Consider the following 27387-nt stretch of genomic DNA (forward strand, 5'->3'; position numbering starts at 1 on the left):
CTGCATTATGTGTGGGAAGCCACAGTCCTCTTAGCAATTCCATCTGTTTACCAACATATTTACTCTGCCTGGCTGAAGGAAAAAATGTAAATAGGGCTCAAAGCATTTTCCAATATTCCTTGCTTGTAATTGAAGAATCAAGAGCTTAGCGAACATCTCTGATATCCAGGATATATATTAAAGGCCCAATACAGTCAAAATTCAGTTTTCATGTGTTTTATAACATATTGTACAACAGGTGAAACTAGCTAACACTGTTAAAGTGTGAATACATTTGATCAGTGTTATTTCCTGATGGTTGCTAGTTGAAAATACAATCTACACAGTACCTTCTAATCAGCAGGTTCTGCATGGGTGGAGTTTTGTCTTTGCCTGGTGACATCACCAGGCGGTATTTAAGCAATAAGGCACAAGGGGGTGTGGTATATGTCTTGGATACAGCCCTTAGCTGTGGTATATTGGCCATATACCACAAACCCCAGAGGTGCCTTATTGCTATTATAAACTGGTTACCAACAAAATTAGAGCAGTAACAAGAAATGTTTTCTTACCCGTGGTATATGGTCTGATATACCACAGCTGTAAGCCAATCAGCATTCAGGGCTTGAACCACCCAGTTTAGAAAAGTTCATATAGACCAATAACAAAGCGAGTTCCAAACCACTGCCAATGACAGATTTTTTTTCAGATAACATATCCCACCCATACTATTCCAAGATAGTACTAGCACAATTCTTGCTTGAGAAATAGTTTTTGGCTAAAAAGCTATTTTTCTTTTTACCATTTTAATGGGAAACTACTACAGTAAGGTACTTCATTGTTACTCCAAAATGGTTTGATATTGAGATCAAAATGGCTGCAGTGCATTGGGCCTTTAACCAGTTACCTACTTATGTTATTTCAGCTTTAGTGTCACCACAAAAATGTACACAATGTTTTCACCAAACAGCAAACATCTTACAAGGTAAGCTTCAATTTGGTCTGCGTTTGAGCTATAGCTACATGGGGGGTATCAAATGAATCCCTAGATTGGTAGGAACAAATCTAGCTTATTTCCAATGTTATCCGATGATGATGCATGACGTAATGGCAACATCGAATGTCCACCTAGTTACTTTCTTTTTGTGCATCAAAAATATGATGTTGCCTGCTTACGGCATGAAGCAGGTATCCATATCCCCTGTATGTCCCACGACACCACCACAATGTTTGAGAGAGGTGGTTGTAGAAATGTAGTTTTTATAGTGAACCATAACTCTTCGGCAAAAACAGTGCAATTACCACATTCGGACACTTTGGAGAGGTTGAAAGGACACGAATGTACCCTGGATACCCCATAACACCACAGTGTTTGCGTGAGGTTGATATGGTAGAACATTTATTTTTATATTGAACAAATAGCATTTAGTGATTGTAATTATGTAATATGACTGGACTTGTCTAATTTACAGACATATACCACTGACCTCACCTGACACCACTTACTAAAACATCTGCCCATTTCTAGTTGTTAGGTCTATCAATCACATTTTTTTTCTGATATTTTTCACATGTTGTGGAAGCCATCTGATGTGTTTTCAGCTCTGGGGAATCAATAATTCACTTTTAGCTTTTCAATGAAAGATGACTTTGAAAAACGGTTTTGTGTGTGCTTGATCTTGTGTCTTCTGATCATTTGCTCATAATCTCCCATATGTCTTCTTACATGTCAGAATCATGTAATTACATATGAATAGCAGTTACTTTTGGGTATGTAGAAATCTACATTTTGCAATTCTTGCTTGAGAAATAGATTTTTGGCTAAAATGCCATTTTTCTTTTTGCCATTTTAATGGGAAACTAGTACTTCATTGTTACTCAGAAATGGTTTGATATTGAGATCAAAATGGCTGCAGTGCATTGGGGCTTTAACCAGTTACCTACTTATGTTATTTCAACTTCAGATTCACCACCGTTTTTCAATGTTCCCCTGAAATTAAGTACAAAGATCATTTGAGGAACTACCATTGTTTTCGAGCCTTGTTAGGCACTAACTGACCCCATGGGATTAACGATGCCTATGGTTTTTGTGTGAAAATGACACCAGAGTGCACTGGACAGAGGTGGGTTGTAGTGTGTACTTAAGTACATTTCTGGAGGAACTAGTACTTTTCAATTTGCTCTCTGTGGGCTGTACTTGTACTCAAGTATTTTGACTCCCGTTACATTTTGCCAAATCACTTCAGTTACATGGATTTATATTATTATATCGTCGCTGTCAGATTGTCACTCTAAATGTTGTGATTTCTTTTTTTTACATGAATCGATACTATAGGTTCCACTTTACGTCTGTAAGAACGTTTCATAACCTCTTGACCTGTTACACCCTGATCTGTTTCACCTGTCTTTGTGCAATGTCTCCGCCCCACTCCAGGAGTCGCCCATCTTCCCCATTATTCCCAGTGTATTATACCTGTGTTCTCTGTTTGTCTGTTGCCAGTTCGTTTTGTTCATCAAGCCTACCAGCGTTTTCCCCCTTGTGACTGTCTGTTTCTATTTCCTGTTTTCACGGTTTTGACCATTGTGCCTGCCCTGAACCTGAGCCTGCCTGCTGTTTTGTACCTTGTCACATCACACTGGATTATTGACCTCTGCCTGCCCTTGACCTGTCGTTTTGCCTGCCCCCTGTTCTAGTAATAAATGTTGATACTTCGACACGGTCTGCATCTGGGTCTTCCCTAAACCCAGAGGTCAAGCTGGCCTGGGGCGAAGGTTCACCTTCCAACAGGGCAAAGACAACGCAGGAGTGGCTTTGGGACAAATCTCTGAATGTCCTTGAGTGGCCCAGCCAGAGCCCGGACTTGAACCCAAATCGAACATCTCTGGAGAGACCTGAAAATAGCTGTGCAGTGACGCTCCCCATCCAACCTGACAGAGCTTGAGAGGATCTGCAGAGAAAAATGGGAGAAACTCCAGGCAGAACAGTTGAAACTGGAGCAGCAGCACGGCCAGGTGGACTGGGGACAGCAAGGAGTCATCCTGTCAGGTTGTCCTGAGGCATGGTCCTAGGGCTCAGGTACTCCGAGAGAGGGAAAGAGAGAATTAGAGAGAACACACTTAAATTCACACAGGACACCGAATAGGACAGGAGAAGTACTCCAGATATAACAAACTGACCCTAGCCCTCCAACACAAACTACTGCAGCATAAATACTGGAGGCTGAGACAGGAGGGGTCAGGAGACACTGTGGCCCCATCCGAGGACACCCCCGGACAGGGCCAAACAGGAAGGATATAACCCCACCCACTTTTCCAAATCACAGCCCCCACACCACTAGAGGGATATCTTCAACCACCAACTTACCATCCTGAGACAAGGCTGAGTATAGCCCACAAAGATCTCCGCCACGGCACAACCCAAGGGGGGGCGCCAACCCAGACAGGACGACCACATCAGTGAATCAACCCACTCAGGTGACGCACCCCCTCCAGGGACGGTATGAGAGAGCCCCAGTAAGCCAGTGACTCAGCCCCTGTAATAGGGTTAGAGTCAGAGAATCCCAGTGGAAAGAGGGGAACCGGCCAGGCAGAGACTTGTGTTTTAAAAACATAACAAGAAGTCAAGAGATCTAAATACATTCCAACTGCACTGTAAATAGCTAGTTAGTGATATCATAAGCTGGCTAATCTAGTGCCAACCATGCAGCTAGCTGACTAATGTTAGCTAGATCAACCAGTCAGCCCAGTGTAGAATCCTTCCTATTCATTGTTCTCTGTCATTGTGTGTTTAGTGTATGTCTAAATGTCATTCTGTTTTAATGACAAGGCCTATAGGCACATCCGTCATGCAGTGAAACATCTCAGTAAGCTTTTTGTAACATATACAGTGCCTTGCGAAAGTATTCTGCCCCCTTGAACTTTGCGACCTTTTGCCACATTTCAGGCTTCAAACATAAAGATATAAAACTGTATTTTTTTGTGAAGAATCAACAACAAGTGGGACACAATCATGAAGTGGAACAACATTTATTGGATATTTCAAACTTTTTTAGGCACTGTAGCTACTATAGTTTGTTGGTGTATTTTTCTTTTTATTTACTTTTATGCTGAAATCTGTCTGATTTGCATACTAGTAACATGATTCATAGTGAAATTTCAGTATTTATTGTTTGACATCACACTTGGTGTAAATATTTCTAGTACGCATTCACCATCACATGTTCTTGAAACTATATTGTAAAATACATTTTTATTAATGCTATTGAAATTGAGAAATTATGCCAACATCTCAGACCGTTTTACTAGGCATGGGCGGTATACAGAATGCCATGCAATACCTTCATAGCAACTCTGTGCCATATTGGGATATTCGGTAATACCGGTACTGAACCCAGGGGGCGCTATTTTCTAACCACACAGCCTCTGTAATCCGAAGGTTAGCAATGCTAACAAGTACATGTAAAATCTCGTAGAGAATGCTAACGAGCGCATTGTGAATATTTTATACAGTCTCTGACCTAAACTATTTTCAGGACAAACATCCCAGCTCATAAAGTTAAACAAGTAACCAACATTTTTTTGCTTCATTTTTTTGCTTCAAGCACAAAACAAATATTAGACAGCAAGGCTCTTGATCCAGGAGGGGATTCTCTGCTGTTACCAAACAAAGCTTTATTTCTAAATTAGAAAACAAAATGCACAACTGCAATGGATTTCCTCTTCCGAGGAGGAAGGAGAGATCGGACCGCAGCGTGGTACGTATCCATAATATATTTTAATGAGAATGAATACAAAATACAAAAAGAACAAGAGAATCAAAATGAAAACCGAAACAGTGGTGCAAACACTGAAACGGAAAATATTCACCCACAAAACACAGGTGGGAAAGTATGATTCTCAATCAGAGACAGAGGCTGCACAGCAGTGAGTGACTCACAAGGCTCTGGTCTCTCTTCATTGGTTGCTTGTAAACAAACACCACATGACTGGGACTACCGGTAAGCTTCAAAATGAAAAGTTGTGACAGGTGAAATGAAGAACGCAATCTTCTTTATCTCCTAACGCATTGCACATATTGACTGCAGGTATTTAGTATGAAACATGTATGCACTCACTGGATAAAATGCTGTTTTTTTTAAATACAAAAGTAGCTACAAATATTCAAGTTTAGAAATTGTTTTTGACAGTACTGAAAAACTATCCTGTGACTATTTCCAAATAACTTAAGTCGTTTTCTGACCGGATATTTAAGTAGTTTCTTAAGAGGGTTACATTTACTTTTACTTGAGTAAATTACAATCTAAGTAACAGTACTTTAACTTTAAGTACAGATCTTCCACAGATCTTCTATCCACTTCTGGCACTGGAGGCAATGAATTACAGTGGTTCAGTCCTACAAATGTGTGTGTGTGTGTGTGATTCAATTAGCATATATACATTGAAAAATAAAGGAGGGAGTGACTCAGTGTGGAGAATGGGGTCAGGGGAATTGATCCTGGCCTGGGTCACATTGAGGAGAGTGCAAGGTATTGAACGTCACAGATAGAAATTCCATGAATGGTGCTGACATGCCAGAGATGTTGATATCTGAACATTCCTCAACATTATGCCCAGCCCTGGTTAGCACAGACAGTCAGCCAGAGTGCTGTGGTTGCCATGGCTACTTTCATATATGAATGCTTTCTCCAGCATAAGTTTGCACTGCAAGTTTGTCCTGTGTCGCCCCTTAAAGAAATGGAGGAAGGAAGGATGTACTATCAGAGTATTAGAACAGCGGCCCAGTCCAAGAGCCTGCTAGGATGAATTCCTGTGATCTGCTGGTAGTCTGATCCGCTTCACAACCAGGCTGCCATGGCTACCAGAGGGCTTTATTTCCCCTTGGAAGCTCTGTATGCCGGACTTGAGTCTTGAGTTTCACCCATACTCTGGCTCTCAGAGGAAGACAAAAGAGGGGACAGAGGCGCTTTAGAGAGGACTAATGAACATAGTGGAGAGGTGAAGTATTCACTCAGCGCTGTCGTAAATGAGGGAAATTCAGTTCGTTAAGTGTTCTCTTATGTTTGCATGGAATTCTACTCTGCGTTCCACCATCATTGACATGATGACTCAGATTTTCCTTGGAAAGGTTACTTCCTCCTTACAAAACAAGAGTAGTATTTCTACACACTCATTACTACACTCATGACCCTTCAGGTTTTCCGGCTCAGTGTTGGTACTGTAGTAGTTTTAGCTAAGATCCTGTGTTCGTGGGTTGTGCTTAGGACTGCTACTGTGACCATATTACCGCCACACCGGCGGTCACGAGTCATTATGGCAGTCAAATTCCACCTGACCATTTAGTTACAGTAATTAGGTCATTAGTAACCTACCAAACTTGCTAACTGCCTGGTACTCCGCACTCTGTTGTCCCTCTAATCACTCTGACATCAATGCAAATGTCAGAAATCAAAAATCTAATCAAACTCTTCATAAGAACCCTGCAGAACATTTCTATGGGCAATTGCATGAGAAAACAGGGAGGGCCTATTAAAAATAGGAAGATCCCCTCCGCTTTCTATAGGCTAGGCCTACTATATTTATCTCTCACCCTTCCTAATATTAAGCACATTGCTTCTCTTTATAACAGGTTGGTATGAAAATGAACCACGGGAGTAGCGTCCTCCATTCACTATTTAAGTGCATAGACACGTATTTTTTTCCACTGCCCCTGTTTCGAGACATTCGCATGATAATGGTCCATTCCAAATCAAAACAAATGTCACACAATTACATTATTTAGCAAAGACTAGATTAAATCAATAATCATCTGATGGGTGATGATATTATCCTCTCACATGTGAATGATGTATTTTCCACTATTAAATTCAAGGCATTATCAAGTGCTTGTCAAATCGTGAATGAGTGACTGGTGCTAATTTCATTTTTCTTTCTGTTTGTTTCTGTAGTCCATGAGCAGAGAGGGAGTAGAGCCCCAGCAGCGGCAGTGAGTCCATGGGATGCACGGCCGACCGGTTCCGCTTACTTCTCTCAGGCCTCCAGAAGCTGAATACAGGGTGCCATTGAGAGGTGAGCGAGCTGGAGAACCCAATGTGCTTCTGATTTTATGTGCTTCGCTCAGTTGGTTCTCCTAGAAAGAGATGGCTTTCTGTCTTTCACATACCTTTTTTATTTTGTCCTGTACCTTGAAGTTACACTCTGTGGAAACATTCTCAAATGACTACCGATATTTATTCTCTGTCAGTGTTACTTTAGAGCTCACAGCTGCTTTTGTCTTTCTGCTCTGTTTTAAGCTCTCAGATAGTCTTCTAGAAGTCACTGCAGCGCTTGGGCTATTGCGGCTCTACGCGAACCACACTAAGACATTATAAGGGTGTTGCTATACTATGTGTTGTAGAATGCATTATGCCCGGTGGGCTTTCAGTAAAGTGCTACCAAGTCAGTGTGTAGTCAAGCCGTTTTGTCCTCTACGTGTGGTTGTTGTTCTCCTAATTCCAGCCGTGCGTGCGAAGTAACCATTTAAATCACTTAACCACACTAGCCTACTTCTCTAGCTACCCCACCTTAGTCTACACTGTCGGAGCATACAACTGATTAAAACAAAACGTTTTCATTGATTGAGGTCAGATGGAGGATTTGCAGGTCATGGCTGAGGCTGAATGGTGTCCCCACTTGACCACACTAAGTGCTGTACCTCTTAAAATGGAGGCGTAACCCCTAATCTCTTTGGCACACCATACTGTAATCCAGAGTACGAGTAAGTAAGGTGTCTTCCAAGTGAATACTCTACAGAGTTGCACTGTATACTGAAACTAGTACAAGAAACTGTTCGGTACTAGAATTTCTGTTACTTTCGGTACTTCTGTCAAATGTGTCTCATGTCATATGTGGATTGAGAGGTTCGAGTCTTGTCGAGTAATTTGTCTTTATCTTCTTAAGGGAGCAGTAGTAAGCTAGCCAGGCTGCTCAAGCCATTTTGGGCAAGCGAGAGGAGAGCGAAAATACTGACAGCATTTTTCCAGCGAAACATAATATACCACGTCCGCAGCTGGTTGACAAAACTGCCGCCAGAAGCAAACTATGGTAATGTTTTGCTTACCAAAACAACTATGCTAAATGTGTTATATAGCAGTGCAGTGCAAGAGGTTTAGTTGAGAAACATTTTTTTTACACATGACTTTTTGCATTGCAACGTTATTCTACTACCAACTAAATTCAAATTCCTTTTTATAGTGACAATGACATGAGCATTATAGTATGATTACAACCCAAAAGTAATTAATCTGTGACCGCAATATATTTAAACTACTTCACTAGCAGTTTGCTAGCAGTCACCACTAGCCAGCCAGCAGCCCTGGGTCATGGCTAGAAGGGATCCAGCTTCTGTCAAATTAACGTCAAAAGTAGAATTTCTTTGTATTTTAGTTACAATTCCTAACCTTAACCTAATTCTCCTAACCTGCTATGTTAATTTTCCTAACCTGCTGATGTTAATTTGACAAACGCAGCCCTGGGAGTTGAAATGTACTCTAGGAAAAGTAGTATACTGTGTAAAATTCATTGGATTTCTATGTTGTGTAGACTATTGCAATATACAAGCTTAGGAAATTAACTTTAAAGTGCTTTTTTGTTATTTTGGAACTAAATGATTAATTCAATATATTACATTATTTAGCTGTAATGAATCATAGAATCATTACCCAAGAACGCCAAGGTAACCTGTGTAAATTACTACCACCCCGTAGCACTCACGTCTGTAGCCATGAAGTGCTTTGAAAGTCTGGTCATGGGTCACAGCATCATCCCAGAAACCCTAGACCCACTACAATTCGCATACTGCCCAATAGATCCACAGATGACTCAAACTCCATTGCACTTCACACTGCCCTTTCCCACCTGGACAAAAGGAACAGCTACGTGAGAATGCTCTTCATTGACTACAGCTCAGCTTTCAACACCATAGTGCCCTCAAAGATCATCACTAAGCTAAGGACACTGGGACTAAACACCTCCCTCTGCAACTGGATCCTGGACTTCCTGATGGGCTGCCGCCAGGTGGTTAAGGGTAGGCAATAACACATCTGCCATGCTGATCCTCATCACAGGGGCCCCTCAGTGGTGCATGCTCAGCCCCCTCCTGTACTCCTTGTTTACCCACAACTGCGTGGCAACGCACGACTCAAACACCATCAAGTTTGCCGACGACACAACGGTGGTAGGCCTGATCACTGACAATGATGAGACCGCCTACAGAGAGGAGGTCAGAGACCTGGCAGAGTTGGTGCCAGGGCAACAATCTCTCCCTCAACTTGAGCAAGACAAAAGAGCTGATCGTGGACTACAGGAAAAGGGGGGCCGAACACGCCCCCATTCACATCAACAGGGCTGTAGTGGAGCAGGTCGAGAGCTTCCAGAGGGTAGTGCGTATGGCACAGTACATCACTGGGGCCAAGCTTCCTGCTATCCAGGACCTCTATACCAGGCGGTGTCAGAGGAAAGCCCCGAGGAAGGCCCCACCCTAGTCATAGAGTGCTATCTCTGCTACCACACAGCAAGCAGTACCGGAGCGCTAAGTCTAGGTCCAAAATGCTCATTAACAGTTTCTACCCACAAGCCATTAGACTGCTAAACAGTTAATCAAATGGCTACCCGGACAATTTGTATTGACCCTCTTTTTTTAAGCTGCTGTTACTTACTGTTTTATCTATGCATTGTCACTTTACCCCTACCTACATGTACATATTGCCTCAATTACTTGAACTAACATGTACCACCGCTCATTGACTTGGTACCAGTACACTATATATTGTTATTGTGTTTCCTTTTTTTCTGTATTTAATTTTTTTATCGTTTTTTTTTTTTTTTTTGCAAATATTTTCTTACTTTTAAAATAATTATTGGTTAGTTCTACACCTGTTGTTTTCGGCGCATGCGACACATACAATTTGATTTGATTTTGATTTAGGTCTAATGAATGTCATATGACCCAATATTATGGTCATAGATTGAATTAACCCTGATATGTATCAAATTAAATTTGAAAACCATTTAGATTTAATTGTACAATGATTTTTTTTGTATGCTCCAAGTCTCAGATATGGTTTTTGCATTTAAACAATGTTTCTGTTACTTAATATGGTTAATTTTTTTTTTTTTTTTTTATTTTTTGAAAGAAATAGAAAATATTTTATTTATTTTAGTAGTTATCGAAATGCTTATTTGTAGGTTCCTTCTCAACAATACAATAAGAAATAATACAAGATAAGAATATTAACATAAAGTAAATGGCTCCATAGAATAGAATAAACATTTTAGCGTAAGTATAATACAGAAAGGCACAATTTATAGTACAATATTTACACATTTATCAGAGAAAGGGAAGGATTGTTTAAATTGTACATTATTAGTAATAGTAAATAAGAGGCTGGTAGGAGCAATTGTGGTGTGTGGATGTGTGCTAAGGTCCAGAGTGTAATTGCAGGTGATCAGTCCAGTTCAAGTTTTCAGCAGTCTGATTGTTTCTACAAGCTGTCTCGGAGCCTGTTGGTATCTATCAGACCTAAGTGAGAGAACAGCTCGTGGTTGTGTGGGGTCCTTGATTTTGTGGGACTTCCTCAGTCGCTGTTTCAGATGTCCTGGAGAGTGGGAACACGGCCCCAGTGATGTACTGGGCCGGATGTAGCAATTCCCGAACATAGAAATTACCATCCCAGGCTGGGATGCAACCGGACAGGATGCTCTCAATGGTGCAGCGGTAGTATTTGGAGAGGACCTGGGGTGGAATGCCGAATTTCTTCATCCGCCTTAGGAAGTAGAGACGCATTTGCGCCCTATTGACAAAAGTGGTGGTGTCGTTAGTCCCTCTTCTGCTTCCTGAAGTCAAAAATCAACTCCTTTTGTTTTGCTGAGGTTGTTGTCCTGGCACAACATTGCCAGTTCACTTACCTCCTTCCTCCCTACAGGCTGACTTGTCGATGTTGTTTATCAGGCCTACAACCGTGGTGTCGTCAGCTGATGGAGTTGGTCTTGTGCGAAGCCATGCAGTTGTGGGTGAACAGGGAGTACAGCAGAGGGCCGAGGACACACCTCTGAGGGGCCCCTGTGCTATTAGAGCTCTTACTAGGAATAGCGATTTACTGATTTTTTTTTCATATCCACTAAGGCAACTCCAGTTAATGCCAATGTCTTTTTCTTGTCAACTTCAAATAATGGAAGTGCCAAGCGGTAAACATCTGGGTGGATTTATTTGTTGAAGCATTTGGGATCATTGTATTTTGATGGTACTAGCCTTGGAATCACAACTGAATCATGCTACGTTAACATTCACTAGTTTTAATTGTGAAGCTAAGTAATTGGTGCCATAGAGAGGGATTTTTGGGAGAGGGTTTTGTTAGGCAGTTTTAGCTCCAGCTCGCGCAGGGAGTGATGTCGTGAAGCGAAAGCAGACCATACACTGATGGATGGCCTAGCTTTCTGTTCACCACAGACATGAGCCTTTTTTATGAAAATATAATGGGGGAACAGCCAGATGGGTACACTGAGATGGCAGGTCTCTCATTGATGGATGAGCACTACCAGCATCAACTTTAAATATAGATCAGCAAGGGATTTGGGGATGACTAAATGTTTTGGTTTGTCCTAGGTAATACCATAATGTCCCAAGTACAGACTGGGGGATTTGAACTGTGAAGGAAGTCATGCTGGAAGTGTTTGTTTAACCTGTTGGATCTCTCCATGCCTCCTTAGCTAGGCTATATCCTGGGGTGTTTCTCAATAGAGTGAAGTGGCATCCTCTCTGATTTACTTTCCTTCATCCAAAGGGGGAAAAAATTAACTGGTGAAAATAATTACCTGGTAGCCATCCACCATATTGCTTTCACCTCTGTAAAACCTCTAAATCAGCCCTTTGAAGGGTCACTGCTGAGTCATGTTAGGTTGTCCGCCACTCCCTCCTCCCCACTGGCCCATAAAGAGGCTGCTGTGTTAATAGTGGCAGCAGTGGAATCTGGGATGATTTGCTGCTATAGGCACTTTCTCTGTCTGCTGGTGGCCTTGGATGGGTGGGCGACTGGGCTCATGATTGATTGTCACCCAGTCTGGACACTCGTGGGGGGTTAGGGGGTTAGGGGGGGGGGGGGGGGTTCTCGTTGTCCACTCTCCTGCAGACAACTTTAGAGCTCTTTTATAGTACCGGATTGGACCAATCACCGGGGTCATGTTCAGTGGCGTAGAGCAGTTTTGTGACCCACCCAGCAAAATCCGAGCCATGAGGCTAAGAGAAAATGTTGCTATTTTTCCTGCTAGAGATAATAAATTACGTGTTTATACAGTGCCTTCAGAAAGTATTAACACCCCTTGAATTTTTCCACATTTTGTTGTGTTACAGCCTGAATATTTAATTGAGATTTTGTAACTGGCCTGCACACAATACCCCATGTCCAAGTGGAATGATATTTTTAGATTTTTTTTATAAATTCATTCAAAAGGAAAAGCTGAAATGTCTTGAGTCAATAAGTATTCACCCCCTCCCTATGTTATGGCAAGCCTAAAGAAGACATTTGAATATCCCTTTGATCATGGTGAAGTTATTAATTACACACTGGATGGTGTATCAATACAACCAGTCACTACAAAGATACAGGCATCCTTCCTAACTCAGTTGCTGGAGAGGAAGGAAACCGCTCAGGGATTTCACAATGAGGCCAATGGTGACTTTAAAACAGAGTTTAATGGTTGTGATATGAGAACTGAGGATGGATCAACAACATTGTAGTTACTCCACAATACTAACCTAAATGGTAGAGTAAAAAGGAAGCCTGTACAGAATACAAATATTCCAAAACATGCATCCTGTTTGCATTAAGGCACTGGCTACACCAGTGGTCACCTTGCTGCACACCCCTATCTCACCCTCACTTTGGTGTCCCTCAAGGTGAGTGGCGAGGTCTACCTTTTCAAACCCTTGCTGTATGAAGGACACAAGCAGAACACTGGGCAGTGTGGCCCACTTGTAGGCCCTTAGAAATTGTGTGTGCTCTAGCCTACTTCTCTAGTAACTACCCTACTTTAGTCTACTCTGTCACACGGCTTAAAACTGATTGAAACACTGTTTTTTTTTTTTTTGATTGTGGCCAGATGGAGGATTTGCAGGACAGTGCTGAGGCTGGGTGGCATGTCTGTTTGGAGTATAGTATAACTCCTCTGGAAACAAGCAGGCTGGAAACCGGGACTGTCTGGGTGTCAGAGGGTGTTTGGACTTCACTGTCTGTCGGTTTCATTAGGCGACTGTTACACACTCAGCGACTGATCTGAAGTGGGACCCTGCTATGAACTGTATAGGGTCCTGTTGCTTGGTTGTGGCATGTTCCCCTCCCCCTTAGCACTAGACAGATATTTATCTTTTGAGGTGAACAGACCATATATCTTTTACACATGCACGGGCACACACAGATACTGCCAGTTATCTGATTCGTTAGGAAAGTATGTCTGCAGCAACATCAAGGGAGCCATAAAAATGACCCTATATCAGCATGCTGGCCCAGTTTCTTTCTTTCCCTCTTTAGACTGGAGTATGGCAGAATTCCCATACGACTGGCCACTCTCTCTCTCTCTCGCTCTCTCTCTTCCTATTTTTACTGCCTGACAAAGGCAGAGAGGCACACTATGCTGTGTGGAGCCTATTTGGTCAAAGCCGCACAGGAGAGAAAAGTGGAGAGAGAGTGGGCGCCAGCCAAGGAGAGAGAAAAAGAGAGGTGGAGTGGGGGAGTTTGTGTGAGGCAGAAGGAGGGGTAGAGAAGGAGGGACCGGAAAGTCCATTCACATTGGTGGCATTTGGCCTGAGCAATGAGCCGCGTTTGGACTCAGAGTGAAGTTTCCCTCAGGAGAAGAGAGTAGAGAGACCGACACAGAGCTACGGGAGGATTGGAACAAATTGAGTGGATATAACTCTTCTGGGAGCTGAACGACTTTGAAGTGGACGAGAGGAGGCCCAGTGCAGAAGCAGCTATGCGGGGGTCAGCTTGGGGTACGTGAGTAGTAACTCTGTGCTGGGGAACTTTTGGGGCTTTGAATAGGGCACTGGGGAAAAGGAAGTTTGATGGAAAATAGAAACAGGCGAGATGGTTTCCACCAGAAACTGTAGACGTAGAACATTTGTAGACCGTGTGAGCCATGAGGGTTAACTGTTACCCTTGATGCCAGGTGGTGTAATTAACCTCTCCTAGAGTTGAGGGCTTTTTATCTATTAGATTTTTGTTTAGTCACACCTACATTTAGTTTAGTGCACTTATTTTGAGTCAGTTGGGATAAGCGAGTCTGCTAAATTATAAATAATAATGGGATGGAAGTGATCAATCCAATGACCAGAGTCATCTAAAATGGGATAGTAGCCAAGGCAATGTCCCATCTCTACTAAAGATCAGTGGTTCCTGGTCCTGGGGACCCAAAAGGGTGCATTTCTGTTTTTGCCCTAGCACTACACACCTGATTCAAATCATCAAAGCCTTTTGATGAGTTGATGATTTGAATCAGCTGTGTAGTACTAGGGCAAAAGGACCAGGATTGAGAACCAGTGCTATAGATGACTATAGCGTGGGAGAGCGCTCTCTCTCTGCTCACTGAAAACAAAAACAAAGACCGTGACAGGCAGAGAAAAGTTCTCCAGGAATGTGTGTGTGTGTGTTGCGTGCGCATACATGGGAGAAGAGGCCTCTCTTCCTCACTGGTCTCATCCTTGGCCATGCTCCCTTAATTTGTTAGGCCACAAATGGAGAGAATGGCATTCAGTACGAGTGTAGGACTGACCTCATTATCCATAGAAGCATGATGACAGTCCGTATCATGATGACAACCTAACAATGTGGGATTTAGCACACTGACTGGGGCTGTGAAAAACGTGTCAATTGTCTTGGAAAGGTAGGTTGTCTGTTGGACCAAAGTAGCAATGTCACATTTTTTCCTCCGTGGTCTACTTTCAATTTTGGACACTGAATCAAGAGGGAAAGAGCGAGGGAGAGTGGATTAGATTAGGAGGGAGATGGAAAGTGGAGGAGGGGATTTCCAGACTGTTTGTTCCCAGCTGCTCATGCATAAACTCTTGCTCTTCATTATCTCACTTTCTCTCATTTTCTCTCTTCTCTCCCTCTCCTCTCTTGTTCTAAATCAGAGGCGCTGCTCTCCGTGCCTGAATCCAAACCAGCCAGTAAAACAGAGCAGACTTTTTACTGCCCCTGACACATCCCCTCTTGTGCACTATTTTTACACCAAAACCCCTCTGGCTGTGTGTGTGTGTGTGTGTCCAACTGACTCACACAGAGGGATTTACTGCGTCCTCTTGGTTTGTATCAAAGAATGTTTGTGTGACGTTGCATACTAGCCAAGCAGGGTCTGCTACACCTATATGTTTGTGTCCATGCATTTCTGTGTGTAACACCCATAAATGCAAAGCTTTCATGTTTGGTCTGCCCCTGTGCTTAGTGTGGACCAGGCCTATACAGCAGATTTCACAGCAGTGAAAAAGTGAATAAGCTAAATGAATGTGCTGCTCTGCTGGCTTGCAGCCTGCATCTCTCGGTCCAGTAGTCTATAACCCCCTGCATCTCTCGGTCCAGTAGTCTGTAACCCCCTGCATCTCTCGGTCCAGTAGTCTATAACCCCCTGCATCTATCGGTCCAGTAGTCTATAACCCCCTGCATCTCTCGGTCCAGTAGTCTATAACCCCCTGCATCTCTCGGTCCAGTAGTCTATAACCCCCTGCATCTATCGGTCCAGTAGTCTATAACCCCCTGCATCTATCGGTCCAGTAGTCTGTAACCCCCTGCATCTCTCGGTCCAGTAGTCTATAACCCCCTGCATCTCTCGGTCCAGTAGTATGTAACCCCCTGCATCTCTCGGTCCAGTAGTCTATAACCCCCTGCATCTCTCGGCCCAGTAGTCTATAACCCCCTGCATCTCTCGGTCCAGTAGTCTATAACCCCCTGCATCTCTCGGTCCAGTAGTCTATAACCCCCTGCATCTCTCGGCCCAGTAGTCTATAACCCCCTGCATCTCTCGGTCCAGTAGTCTGTAACCCCCTGCATCTCTCGGTCCAGTAGTCTATAACCCCCTGCATCTCTCGGTCCAGTAGTCTGTAACCCCCTGCATCTCTCGGTCCAGTAGTATGTAACCCCCTGCATCTCTCGGTCCAGTAGTCTATAACCCCCTGCATCTCTCGGTCCAGTAGTCTATAACCCCCTGCATCTCTCGGTCCAGTAGTCTATAACCCCCTGCATCTCTCGGTCCAGTAGTATGTAACCCCCTGCATCTCTCGGTCCAGTAGTCTGTAACCCCCTGCATCTCTCGGTCCAGTAGTCTATAACCCCCTGCATCTCTCGGTCCAGTAGTATGTAACCCCCTGCATCTCTCGGTCCAGTAGTCTATAACCCCCTGCATCTCTCGGTCCAGTAGTCTATAACCCCCTGCATCTCTCGGTCCAGTAGTCTATAACCCCCTGCATCTCTCGGTCCAGTAGTATGTAACCCCCTGCATCTCTCGGTCCAGTAGTCTATAACCCCCTGCATCTCTCGGTCCAGTAGTCTATAACCCCCTGCATCTCTCGGTCCAGTAGTCTATAACCCCCTGCATCTCTCGGTCCAGTAGTATGTAACCCCCTGCATCTCTCGGTCCAGTAGTCTGTAACCCCCTGCATCTCTCGGTCCAGTAGTATGTAACCCCCTGCATCTCTCGGTCCAGTAGTCTATAACCCCCTGCATCTCTCGGTCCAGTAGTCTATAACCCCCTGCATCTCTCGGTCCAGTAGTCTATAACCCCCTGCATCTCTCGGTCCAGTAGTCTGTAACCCCCTGCATCTCTCGGTCCAGTAGTCTATAACCCCCTGCATCTCTCGGTCCAGTAGTCTATAACCCCCTGCATCTCTCGGTCCAGTAGTCTATAACCCCCTGCATCTCTCGGTCCAGTAGTCTGTAACCCCCTGCATCTCTCGGTCCAGTAGTCTGTAACCCCCTGCATCTATCGGTCCAGTAGTCTATAACCCCCTGCATCTATCGGTCCAGTAGTCTGTAACCCCCTGCATCTCTCGGTCCAGTAGTCTGTAACCCCCTGCATCTCTCGGTCCAGTAGTCTATAACCCCCTGCATCTCTCGGTCCAGTAGTCTATAACCCCCTGCATCTCTCGGTCCAGTAGTCTATAACCCCCTGCATCTATCGGTCCAGTAGTCTGTAACCCCCTGCATCTATCGGTCCGGTAGTCTGTAACCCCCTGCATCTCTCGGTCCGGTAGTCTGTAACCCCCTGCATCTCTCGGTCCGGTAGTCTGTAACCCCCTGCATCTCTCGGTCCGGTAGTCTGTAACCCCCTGCATCTCTCGGTCCGGTAGTCTGTAACCCCCTGCATCTCTCGGTCCGGTAGTCTGTAACCCCCTGCATCTCTCGGTCCGGTAGTCTGTAACCCCCTGCATCTCTCGGTCCGGTAGTCTGTAACCCCCTGGATCTCTCGGTCCGGTGGTCTGTAACCCCCTGCATCTCTCGGTCCGGTGGTCTGTAACCCCCTGCATCTCTCGGTCCGGTAGTCTGTAACCCCCTGCATCTCTCGGTCCGGTAGTCTGTAACCCCCTGCATCTCTCGGTCCGGTGGTCTGTAACCCCCTGCATCTCTCGGTCCGGTGGTCTGTAACCCCCTGCATCTCTCGGTCCGGTGGTCTGTAACCCCCTGCATCTCTCGGTCCGGTGGTCTGTAACCCCCTGCATCTCTCGGTCCGGTGGTCTGTAACCCCCTGCATCTCTCGGTCCGGTGGTCTGTAACCCCCTGCATCTCTCGGTCCGGTGGTCTGTAACCCCCTGCATCTCTCGGTCCGGTGGTCTGTAACCCCCTGCATCTCTCGGTCCGGTGGTCTGTAACCCCCTGCATCTCTCGGTCCGGTGGTCTGTAACCCCCTGCATCTCTCGGTCCGGTGGTCTGTAACCCCCTGCATCTCTCGGTCCGGTGGTCTGTAACCCCCTGCATCTCTCGGTCCGGTGGTCTGTAACCCCCTGCATCTCTCGGTCCGGTGGTCTGTAACCCCCTGCATCTCTCGGTCCGGTGGTCTGTAACCCCCTGCATCTGGAGAAGACAAAGGTAGTGTTCCATTTTTTTTTTTTACCAAATCTGCTAAAGACATGTCCATTTTGATTAGTTAAAATGTCTAAAAATATCTGATGGGTAAGCTGCCATTGCTTCTTTGCCCTTTACGCCCCCTATAGCCGTGTCATGTGAGCGACGACACGCAGTGGTTGTTGAATCAAGGTGGACTGGCCTGGAGCCCTTCCACCTACCAGTGTTATTCAACTGAGAAACCAGTCGTTACGTGGCTGCAGATTCCTATTGCTGAGGGAGTGTCTGTCTGCCTGAACAAATACCTCCAGGGCTTTTCCCAGACAGACACAAACAATCTGCCCAGAGAGCGTCTATGACGCTGCAGTCAGCTGAGTTGAATGAGAAACATGGCTCTATTTTGGGGCCGATGTCCTCCATGACGAAGCAGCGCTGACTTGATGTCTTAACTAGGCAGTGTGATCGGTCTATCTGGTCTCCTTCAGAGTCTTTGAGGTGCTTAAGGAAAGGGTCCTGCCAAATACGAGTCCGCCCCGCCCGTGTGAAACAAAAACAGGACATGCGGTTTGGGGGCTATCAAAGCTGTATAGGAGACGAGTTGATTCTTTGAATCTGGTGTGTTTCCTAGGAATGCGCTGATGAACACTAATCCACTACTCTCTAGTCTGGACAGTCTCACCCATAGTTCAGGGATTACAGCTTCAGAAGAAGACAACTGGGCCCCAAACTACTATGGGTGGAATGCATGGACAAGGCATAAGCAGTCAACCTGCTTATCCTCCCAAAATAGTGTTAGACAGTGTACTTCTGCGAGCACAAATTTGTAAGAGAGGGAATGTGTGTTTTTATGACACTGCACGTACAGATTTTCATACATCTACAGAATGCGTTGTACTTTACTCTGTATGTAGGCCTACAGTATGTCTGTTTGTCATACAACTGGGCCAACCTTCTGAGTCAATCCATTATGATCCAATACATTAAGTAGAGATCACATTTACAACCTCTCCCCTCTGTGCTAATTAGAATGTAGTAATCACAGTTAACCTCAGTTGTAGGCTTTTTTTGTCTTGGCAGGGTGGCACAGTGCGTGGGCAGAGCCAGCAGTGGCCGTCTGGTGCCAAACTGGCTGGCTGTTTTTAAATAAGGAGCTGGCTGGTTGATAGACACGCCACAGTCCCATTAATCATTTTCATGATCTTAACGTGTGTGTGCGGATGCATGTCTATTAGGGGTGTAATGATACACGTATTTGTACCGAACCACATAGGCGCAGGAAGTAGGGGTGCTGAGGGGTGCCGCAGAAGTCACTCCCTGATGAATCTAAATTAAAACTCCTTAAACATGTTGACACATTTGCACCGAAATCACCCCAGGATTCCTAACACCGTATCAGAGTTTACATCCTGACTTCGTAGAGCTCTGACACTCGGCTGTCTCCCACAGGACACACCTGTCCCTGGGACATCCGTGCTGGATGACTCATACAATAGTGATGATGTGTTTATCATGTGCAGCTGGGTGCCAGCAAACACAGAGCGTGACCTCATCGTCACGCGCCTATGTCCTGTCTACTATTGTCTTCATTTCCCCGGCAAACGCTGTGCCTTGGGACTGATGATGTCAGTGTGTGTACTGTGTAGTATCACTGTTTGGATGAGGAGATCATCTGATTTAGATGAGATCACTGGTTGGTAGGAGTCGGTTGCCACCTCACTGGAGCAGGCTAATTGGGACCCTAATAAATCAAATCACTAATAGTTGTTTACCAACCTGTTCGTGAACAGTAGCTTTTGACTTTTTAATGAGAGATGTCATTACCAATTGAGTGCCCTACGATGTTAATTCTCTCCCCCTAGTTTGCACGTCATTGTTTTGAAAGGAGGTTGAAGGGATGTAGGGAGACGGACAGTTGCTTCCCGTCATGAGCATCATGTCAGAGACCATTTCCGATATGAGGCCTGAAGCCAATGTTTGTGCTGCTCTGTCTGTCCATCTATTTTTCATCTACTGTATGTCTACCTGTTAATTTAACTGTAGGAGGAGAACATATTTTCTTTGTATCCGTGTAGTTTTATGGTTTGTTGGTGATGATGAGGTCACAGAAAGTTCAAACATTTATTTTCTGTAATGTTGAATATTTTACATCACAACAAAGCATGTCTGTGAACATTTATTTAGGGAATCATGGAGTCATATATCAATAGAACAATGTTCAGAATGCTGAGCTCTCCTTAACACGACCCTGGATGGTTCGATAGTTCAAACATGCTCCCTCTGATACATATTCCCGCTGTAAAGATTTGCTATCGCTTTGCTACTTTGAAAGTTCCCATTCATTTGACAATGTGTACCCCTGTTTCTCCCTCTGTCCCCCAGATCGTGTGGGTGTCCCACTGAGCAGCAGCCATCATGGCCCTGGTTCAGACTCTGTCCATCCCTGCTGAGTGCCACCACACCCCCGGCCTCAGCGGAAACCCCCGCCCCCGCCCCTCTGCCCCCCACACACCCCCCAACCTCCCCTCCACCTCCAACTCCCAGGAGGCTATGGGCTCCGTCAGCAGCCTTATCGCCCAGCGCCCCGGCCCGGCCCACCTGGTGCGTCACTACCGGCCCGTTGATGTTGTCCCTGAGCCGGGCGCCACCAGGCTCCACAGAACCACGTTGGGCGCCACTTCCTGCCTGGCCTCCTTTGACACATCTCAGGATCCGCTGCTCAGTAGCCTCACTCCGCCTGGCAACAGGAAGCCTTTGATGGTGATTGGCTCCAGTAAGGACAGCGGGACCAATGGGAATTACTCATATCTGAACCAGGACTATGTGGGAGACTGGAATGACAACACTGTGGTTCATGGTAGCCATGGGACCGGGATTGACACAGGGGAGGCCAAGGATCGGCAGCTTGGGAGCCTCAACGGGAACGTGGAAGTACCCCCTCCCAAACTGGTCCCCGTGTCAGGGAAGCTGGAGAAGGTGAGTGTGGCCCAGGCTATATGGAACAGTCATTCAGTCTCTTTGAAGTAGATCAATCCACTCTCACAATAACATGATTAGAAGAAATTAATGAAACATTCACTGAATATACATTAGTTACAACCTCTTACCCAACAAACCATTTGGTCTTTCCCTCTCACCTCTCAGAACATGGAGAAAACAGTGATCCGGCCCACTGCCTTCAAACCCGTCTTCCCCAAGAGTCACAACTCCATGCAGTTCCTTTCCCCTCGCCACGACAGGGCCAGTCTATCAGACTGCCAGAACAACCTCAACCTGTTGTCACCTGGTAGCCAGATGGACACCTTGCCGCCCTGCTCGGAGAATCGCAACTCCTACAGCGGCGGGCGCCACACGGGCGGGGGCAGCCAGACCTGCTCCATGTCTGACTCGGGACGGAATTCCCTGACGAGCCTGCCCCCCTATGGCAGCATCCCCTGCAGCCTGGCCCCCGCAGACTACCCGCCTGGCAGTGCCCACCTGGAGCCCACGAAGACCGCACACGGGCACTCCAACTCGGACAGTGGGTGCTCCTCGTCCAGTAAGAGCACAGGGTCGGTGAGCGGACGTGGCCAGCCCCTGTCGGACAGCGGGTCGAGCGAGCGCTCGCCAGCCCCTGTGGAGGGGGGGTACGAGGGGGTAGTGAGGGACCTGGAGGATAAGCTGAGGGAGAGAAACGTGGAGCTGCAGCAGCTCCGAGACAACCTGGATGAGAATGAAGTGGCTATATGCCAGGTACGTGGTGGGGTAGATGGACAAAAGAGCATTGGACACATTATCTTGTCATATATTCTAAAAAGCATGAAGACACCAATCTCTCTCTCTCTCACACACCATGTACCATCACACACACAATGACAAATGTCATGACTTATTGGGACACTAAAACCCTTACAATCACCACACACACACAATGCCACCTTCACCTACCCAACCCCAGTCTTCCCTCTTTCCCCAGGTTTATGAGGAGAAGCAGAAGCGCTGTGAGCTGGAGCTGGAGGAGTTGCGTCAGAGCTGCGCCACGCGGATGCAGACCCAGTCCCAGAAGGCCCAGCGTGCCCAGCAGGTGCTCCAGCTGCAGGTCTTCCAGCTGCAACAGGAGAAGAAGCTGCTCCAGGAGGACTTCGGCCAGCTGCTGCAGGAGAGGGAGAAGCTGGAGGAGCGCTGTACCTCCTACGAGAAGATTCAGTTAGGGTCCAGGCTGGAGGAGACCAAGTGGGAGGTGAGATAGACCCTCATTGTCTGGCCCCATTCCAAATCCACCCCTACTTTAGTCCCTACCTCCTAGGTCTTAGGCACTTCTGTAGATCTTGTTGATGAAGTGGCTGAGGGTCTGCCTCAATGCTAGCAGTATGTGTCTACTCAGGTACTCTGGTATAGACAATAAAGACACAGTGAATTTTACACAATCCATGAATGCCACTGTAACTCCTTTTGAGTAATTGTTGTCACAGTCGGACAGGCATTTTAAATGAAATGATTCAGTACAATGGGGTACTGATAGTGTAGTATAAATGGTACCCTCAGTAATATGCTTCCCCAGGCATGTTTGGCAGGCTAGAGCCTGGCACGGTGTCCCACCGTCATCAATCACATTATAACAAAGACACCAAGCTCCCTGCTCTCTCTCTAATATAATTCCTCATACACTGAGTGTACAAAACATTAGGAACACTTTCCTATTATTGAGCTGTACCCCCTTTTGCCCTCAGAACAGCCTCAAAATGTAGGGGCATAGACTCTACAAGGTGTCAAAAGTGTTCCACAGGGATGCTGGCCCATGTTGACTCCAATGCTCCCTACAGTTGTGTCAAGTTCGCTGGATGTCTTTTGGGTGGTGAACCATTCTTGATACACAGAGGAAACTGTTATGTGTGAAAAACACAGCAGCGTTGCAGTTCTTGACACAAACTGGTGCGCCTGGCACCTACTACCTACTGTTCAAAAGCACTTAAATCTTCACCCTCCTTAATGGCACACATACACAATCAAAGGCTTAAAGATCCTTTTTTTAACCTGTCTCCTCCCCTTCATCTACACTGATTTGAAGTGGATTTAACAAGTTACATCAATAAGGGATCATGGCTTTCTCCTGGATTCACCTGGTCAGCCTAAGTCATGGAAAGACTTACTAATGTTTTGTACACTCAGTGTGAGGGAATATGAGGGAATATGTGAGGGAATATATTCAAATGTTTACACAGTATACAGTGCATTTGGAAAGGATTCAGACCCCTAGACTTTTTCCACATTTTGTTACGTTACAGCTTTATTCTAAAATGTTTTTGTAATCGTTTTTTTCCTTCATCAATCTACAGACAATACACAATACCCCACAATGACAAAGCAAAAACAGGTTTTTAGAATTTTTTACAAATGTGTTAAAACATTTAAAAAATATATATATGAGTGTGTTCAGACCCTTTACTTATTCAGTATTCAGACCCTAGTACTTTGTTGAAGCACCTTTGGCAGCGATTACAGCCTCGAGTCTTCTTGGGTGTGACGCTATAAGCTCGGCACACCTGTATTTGGGAAGTTTCTCCCATTCTTCTCTGGTTGGATGGGGAGTGTTGCTGCACAGCTATTTTCAGGTCTCTCCAGAGATGTTCCATCGGATTCAAGTCCGGGCTCTGGCTGGGCCACTAAAGGACATTCAGAGACTTGTCCCGAAGCCACTCCTGCATGGTCTTGGCTGTGTGCTTAAAGTCATTGTCCTGTTGGAAGGTGAACCTTCACCCCAGTCTGAGGTCCTGAGTGCTCTGGAGCAGATTGTCTTCAAGGATCTCTCTGTACTTTACTCCTTTCATCTTTCCCTTGATCCTGACAAGTCTCCTAGTCCCTGCCGCCGAATAAACATCCCCACAACATGATGCTGCCACCACCATGCTTCACCGTAGGGATGGTGCCAGGTTTCCTCCAGATGTGACGCCTGGATGTGATGTGACGCATTCAGGCTAAAGAGTGTAATCTTGGTTTCATCAGACCAGAGAATCTTGTTTCTCATGGTATGAGAGTCTTTTAGGTGCCTTTTGGCAAATTTAAAGCGGGCTGTCATGTGCCTTTTACTGAGGAGTGGTTCTGTCTGGCCGCTCTACGATAAAGGCCTGATTGGTGGAGTGCTGCAGAGATGGCTGTCCTTCTGGAAGGTTATCCCATCTCCACAGAGGAACTCTGCAGCTCTGTCAGAGTGACCATCGGGTTCTTGGTCACCTCCCTGACCAAGGTCCTTCTCCCGCGATTGCTCAGTTTGGACGGTTTGCCAGCTCGAGGAAGAGTCTTGGTCGGTTCCAAACTTCTTCAATTTAAGAATAATGGAGGCCACTGTGCTTTTGGTGACCTTCTATTTCGCAGAAATATTTTGGTACCCTTCCCCAGATCTGTGCCTCGACACAATCCTGTCCCCGAGCTCTACGGATAATTCCTTCGACCTCATGGCTTGGTTTTTGCTCTGACATGCACTTTCAACTGTCGGACTTTAAATAGACAGGTATGTGCCTTTCCAAATTTATAACCAATCAATTGAATTTACCACAGGTGGACTCCAATCAAGTTGTAGAAACATCAAGGATGATCAATGGAAACAGGATGCTCCTAAGCTCAATTTCAAGTCTCATAGCAAAGGGTCTGAATACTTAAGTCAATCATTCTAAAAACCTGTTTTCACTTTGTCATTATGGAATATTGTGTGTATATTGATGAGGAATTTATTTTATTGAATACATTTTAGAATAAGGCTGTAAAGTAACAAAATGTGGAAAAAGTCAAGGGGTCTGAATACTTGTCATATTCCCACATATTTGTGGTGTGTTTCCTCTATATGACACTAGTTGTGTTTTCATCCAGGTGTGTCAGAAGTCTGGGGAGATCTCCCTGCTGAAGCAGCAGATGAAAGATGTCCAGGGGGAGCTGGCTCAGCGCATGGGGGAGATCGTCTCTCTGCGTGGACAGCTTCGGGACTCCCTTGGCGAGCTCACCACCAGCCAGGGCCTGCTGCAAGAGGCCACCACTGCCGGCCACACGCGCACCATGGAACTGGAGGTGTGCCAGAACGAGCTGCAGCGCCGCAAGAGTGAGGCCCAGCTCCTACGCCAGAAGGTGGGCCGACTGGAGGAGGAGACGGCCCGCCTCCGTGCTTCCGCCGCCAATCAGACAAGCCTCCAGAGCCCCGCCCACAATGGTGGTGGAGGCAGGCAGTGCCAGGCCTTCCCAGAGGGGGAGGAGCCACACTTGTTGACCTATGAGAGCGACGAGGCCAGGGTCTATGAGAGCGAGGCCCTCCAGAGCCTCCGGCTGCAGATGGAAGGTCTGAGGGCGGAGTTAGTCACAGAACGCCAGCGGGGGGAGGAGCAGGCGTGTAGCTTTGAGGAGGAGCACAGGGTCTGGCAGGAGGAAAAGGACAAGGTGATCCAGTATCAGAAGCAGCTGCAGCAGAACTACGTGGGGATGTACCGGAGGAACCGGGCGCTGGAGCGCATGCTGCGCAAGCTCAGTCTAGAACTGGAGACCCGGGACGAGCTGGAGGAGCAGGATGAAGGCAGTGGCAACGAGATCAACTTTGATGAGATCACAGCTACTGAGATCTGACACCACCACTTTTTCTCTCTGTCTCCTCCGTCTCCCTATCAGCCATATACAACTGATCCCCTAGGAGCGTCTATAGGAATCCAGATGGCCTCTATAATGACTTAGTAGGTCAGGATCCTCCCTTATGGTTCCTTCAGGGTCTCTACAGTATGTAGTAGTCTGTCTATAGTTGGTCTACTCTCCGTATGTTCCTGCTTTTCCATGCCGTCTCACTGTCTCCTTAGTATGGTTGACTCCTGCTGGCTAATGTCGATACACACACACACACATACACTAAAGAATGCACACACACACTTCTGTCACTCACAGACATGGTGAGTTGATGTGGTTGAATGAGAGTTCACTAACCGGGAGAGTGATTTTGAAGTCGGTTGAGTCTCGTACAGTGTGAAGGGAATACATCCAGTTTTTTTTTAGTTTTTTTATTTTATAGCTATTCCTAGAATTACTCGCTGAACATCATGTAAACACATAGGGGGGCTCGGCTCTCTTCCTAGGAATTTGTACTTCCTCGTCATTCACTGTGGGTGGTCTTGTGTTCTTGGTAGGCAGAGCTTGATAACACTAGTGTTCTTCAGCATGTTCTCAGATACTTCAGGTTCAATGGCAAAAAAAGGGAAACGCTTCAATGTTACCAAAAGCCTCCTCATTCCATGTGACACATTTAAGTATCTAAATATGGACCTTAGTGATCTTGAATTTTGTATCTATACAGTATCTCTAGCTAGAAAACGAGACACCGTGGAAATTCAAGGTAAAAGTCGCTAAAGCACACTCCGATATGCTTTCTATTATTGTGAAGAGAATCGACTTTACCTTTGATCTCCCTTCAACGAAATACAAAAGCATGGATGGATGAATCTCTATGGATCTTTGTGTTTCTCTGGCAATATTTGTACGCTGCACTGGCTGTTTGTGAGGGTGCTTTTTGTACAGGCTGTGAGAGAAGACATGCACTAAGTGAGCGACGTTTCGGGCTCTATTCAATCCACATTGCGGAAGTTCCGAGTAATCTAAATTTAAAGGCAATGTTCCCGCGTTAGCAGAGACGGCATTCACAGTAACCACTATATATGTCGGATCAAGCTCTACCGCTTCAGTGACACAGGTTTAATAGAGCCCGTCGTCTTTTAAAAAGTTAAATTACACTGACCATGATAGGACTTATCTTTTCATCAACTTCTGTATAGAAAAACACACCCATTCACAAGAGGATGACACTTAAATGTCCCTTATCGCTGTTAACCCTTCATTGTAGATATCCTTAATACTGACATCGTATATGGTGAAATATCATAGATTTCTTAGAGATATAATCTATTTCAAAGTAAACATAGCCACTGTGAATAGACCAAAGCAATGTCACATGTCCTGTTGGTTCCTTACAGTACCATGTCTGCATATTGGTGTATGTGTGAATGCTACTCATGGTTCTACAGTACAATTTTTTACATTAAATGTGTATTTTCTTGCTGTAAATGTCTTGTACCAACTGACTATGTTTTTAATAAAACGAATAGCTGCTTTTCAAATGGATTACTGATGGTTGGCTCTAAACTTCACTTTATGACAAACTGTTACATGATTACAACGGTTTGGTTAAATTATCATAAAGCATGTATTGAATGGTTGATTCTATTCGGTCAGACAAGGAACATCAAGCCACAGAAGTAAAACATGATCAGATGCTCTTTTATTTTATGATGCCCTGTTTATACACGTACATTGTGATAACATGTCACTCTCC

At 45.5% G+C, this 27387-nt stretch overlaps 1 protein-coding gene across 4 annotated transcripts in view; it reads left to right on the forward strand.

The window, feature by feature from the left end:
• Positions 1-27179, forward strand: part of LOC110498790 (leucine zipper putative tumor suppressor 2 homolog) — a 39052-nt gene extending 11873 nt beyond the window's left edge. Inside the window, exons 2-6 of one of the 4 annotated variants that reach the window (XM_021575413.2) lie at positions 6924-7044; positions 20439-21032; positions 21201-21788; positions 22012-22275; positions 24900-27179. In XM_021575413.2, the coding sequence (XP_021431088.1) occupies positions 20472-21032; positions 21201-21788; positions 22012-22275; positions 24900-25640 (2154 nt within the window). In that variant the 5' untranslated portion in view covers positions 6924-7044; positions 20439-20471 and the 3' untranslated portion in view covers positions 25641-27179. Of the gene's footprint in view, positions 1-6923; positions 7045-13716; positions 14000-14455; positions 14890-17530; positions 18084-20438; positions 21033-21200; positions 21789-22011; positions 22276-24899 lie in introns of those variants that run through there. The other 3 variants (XM_021575414.2, XM_036955579.1, XM_036955578.1) reach the window with 3 other exon arrangements.
• The last annotated feature ends 208 nt before the right edge of the window (positions 27180-27387 follow it).

Source organism: Oncorhynchus mykiss, chromosome 20 (genome assembly GCF_013265735.2).
Source record: "Oncorhynchus mykiss isolate Arlee chromosome 20, USDA_OmykA_1.1, whole genome shotgun sequence".
Lineage (NCBI taxonomy): Eukaryota > Metazoa > Chordata > Actinopteri > Salmoniformes > Salmonidae > Oncorhynchus > Oncorhynchus mykiss.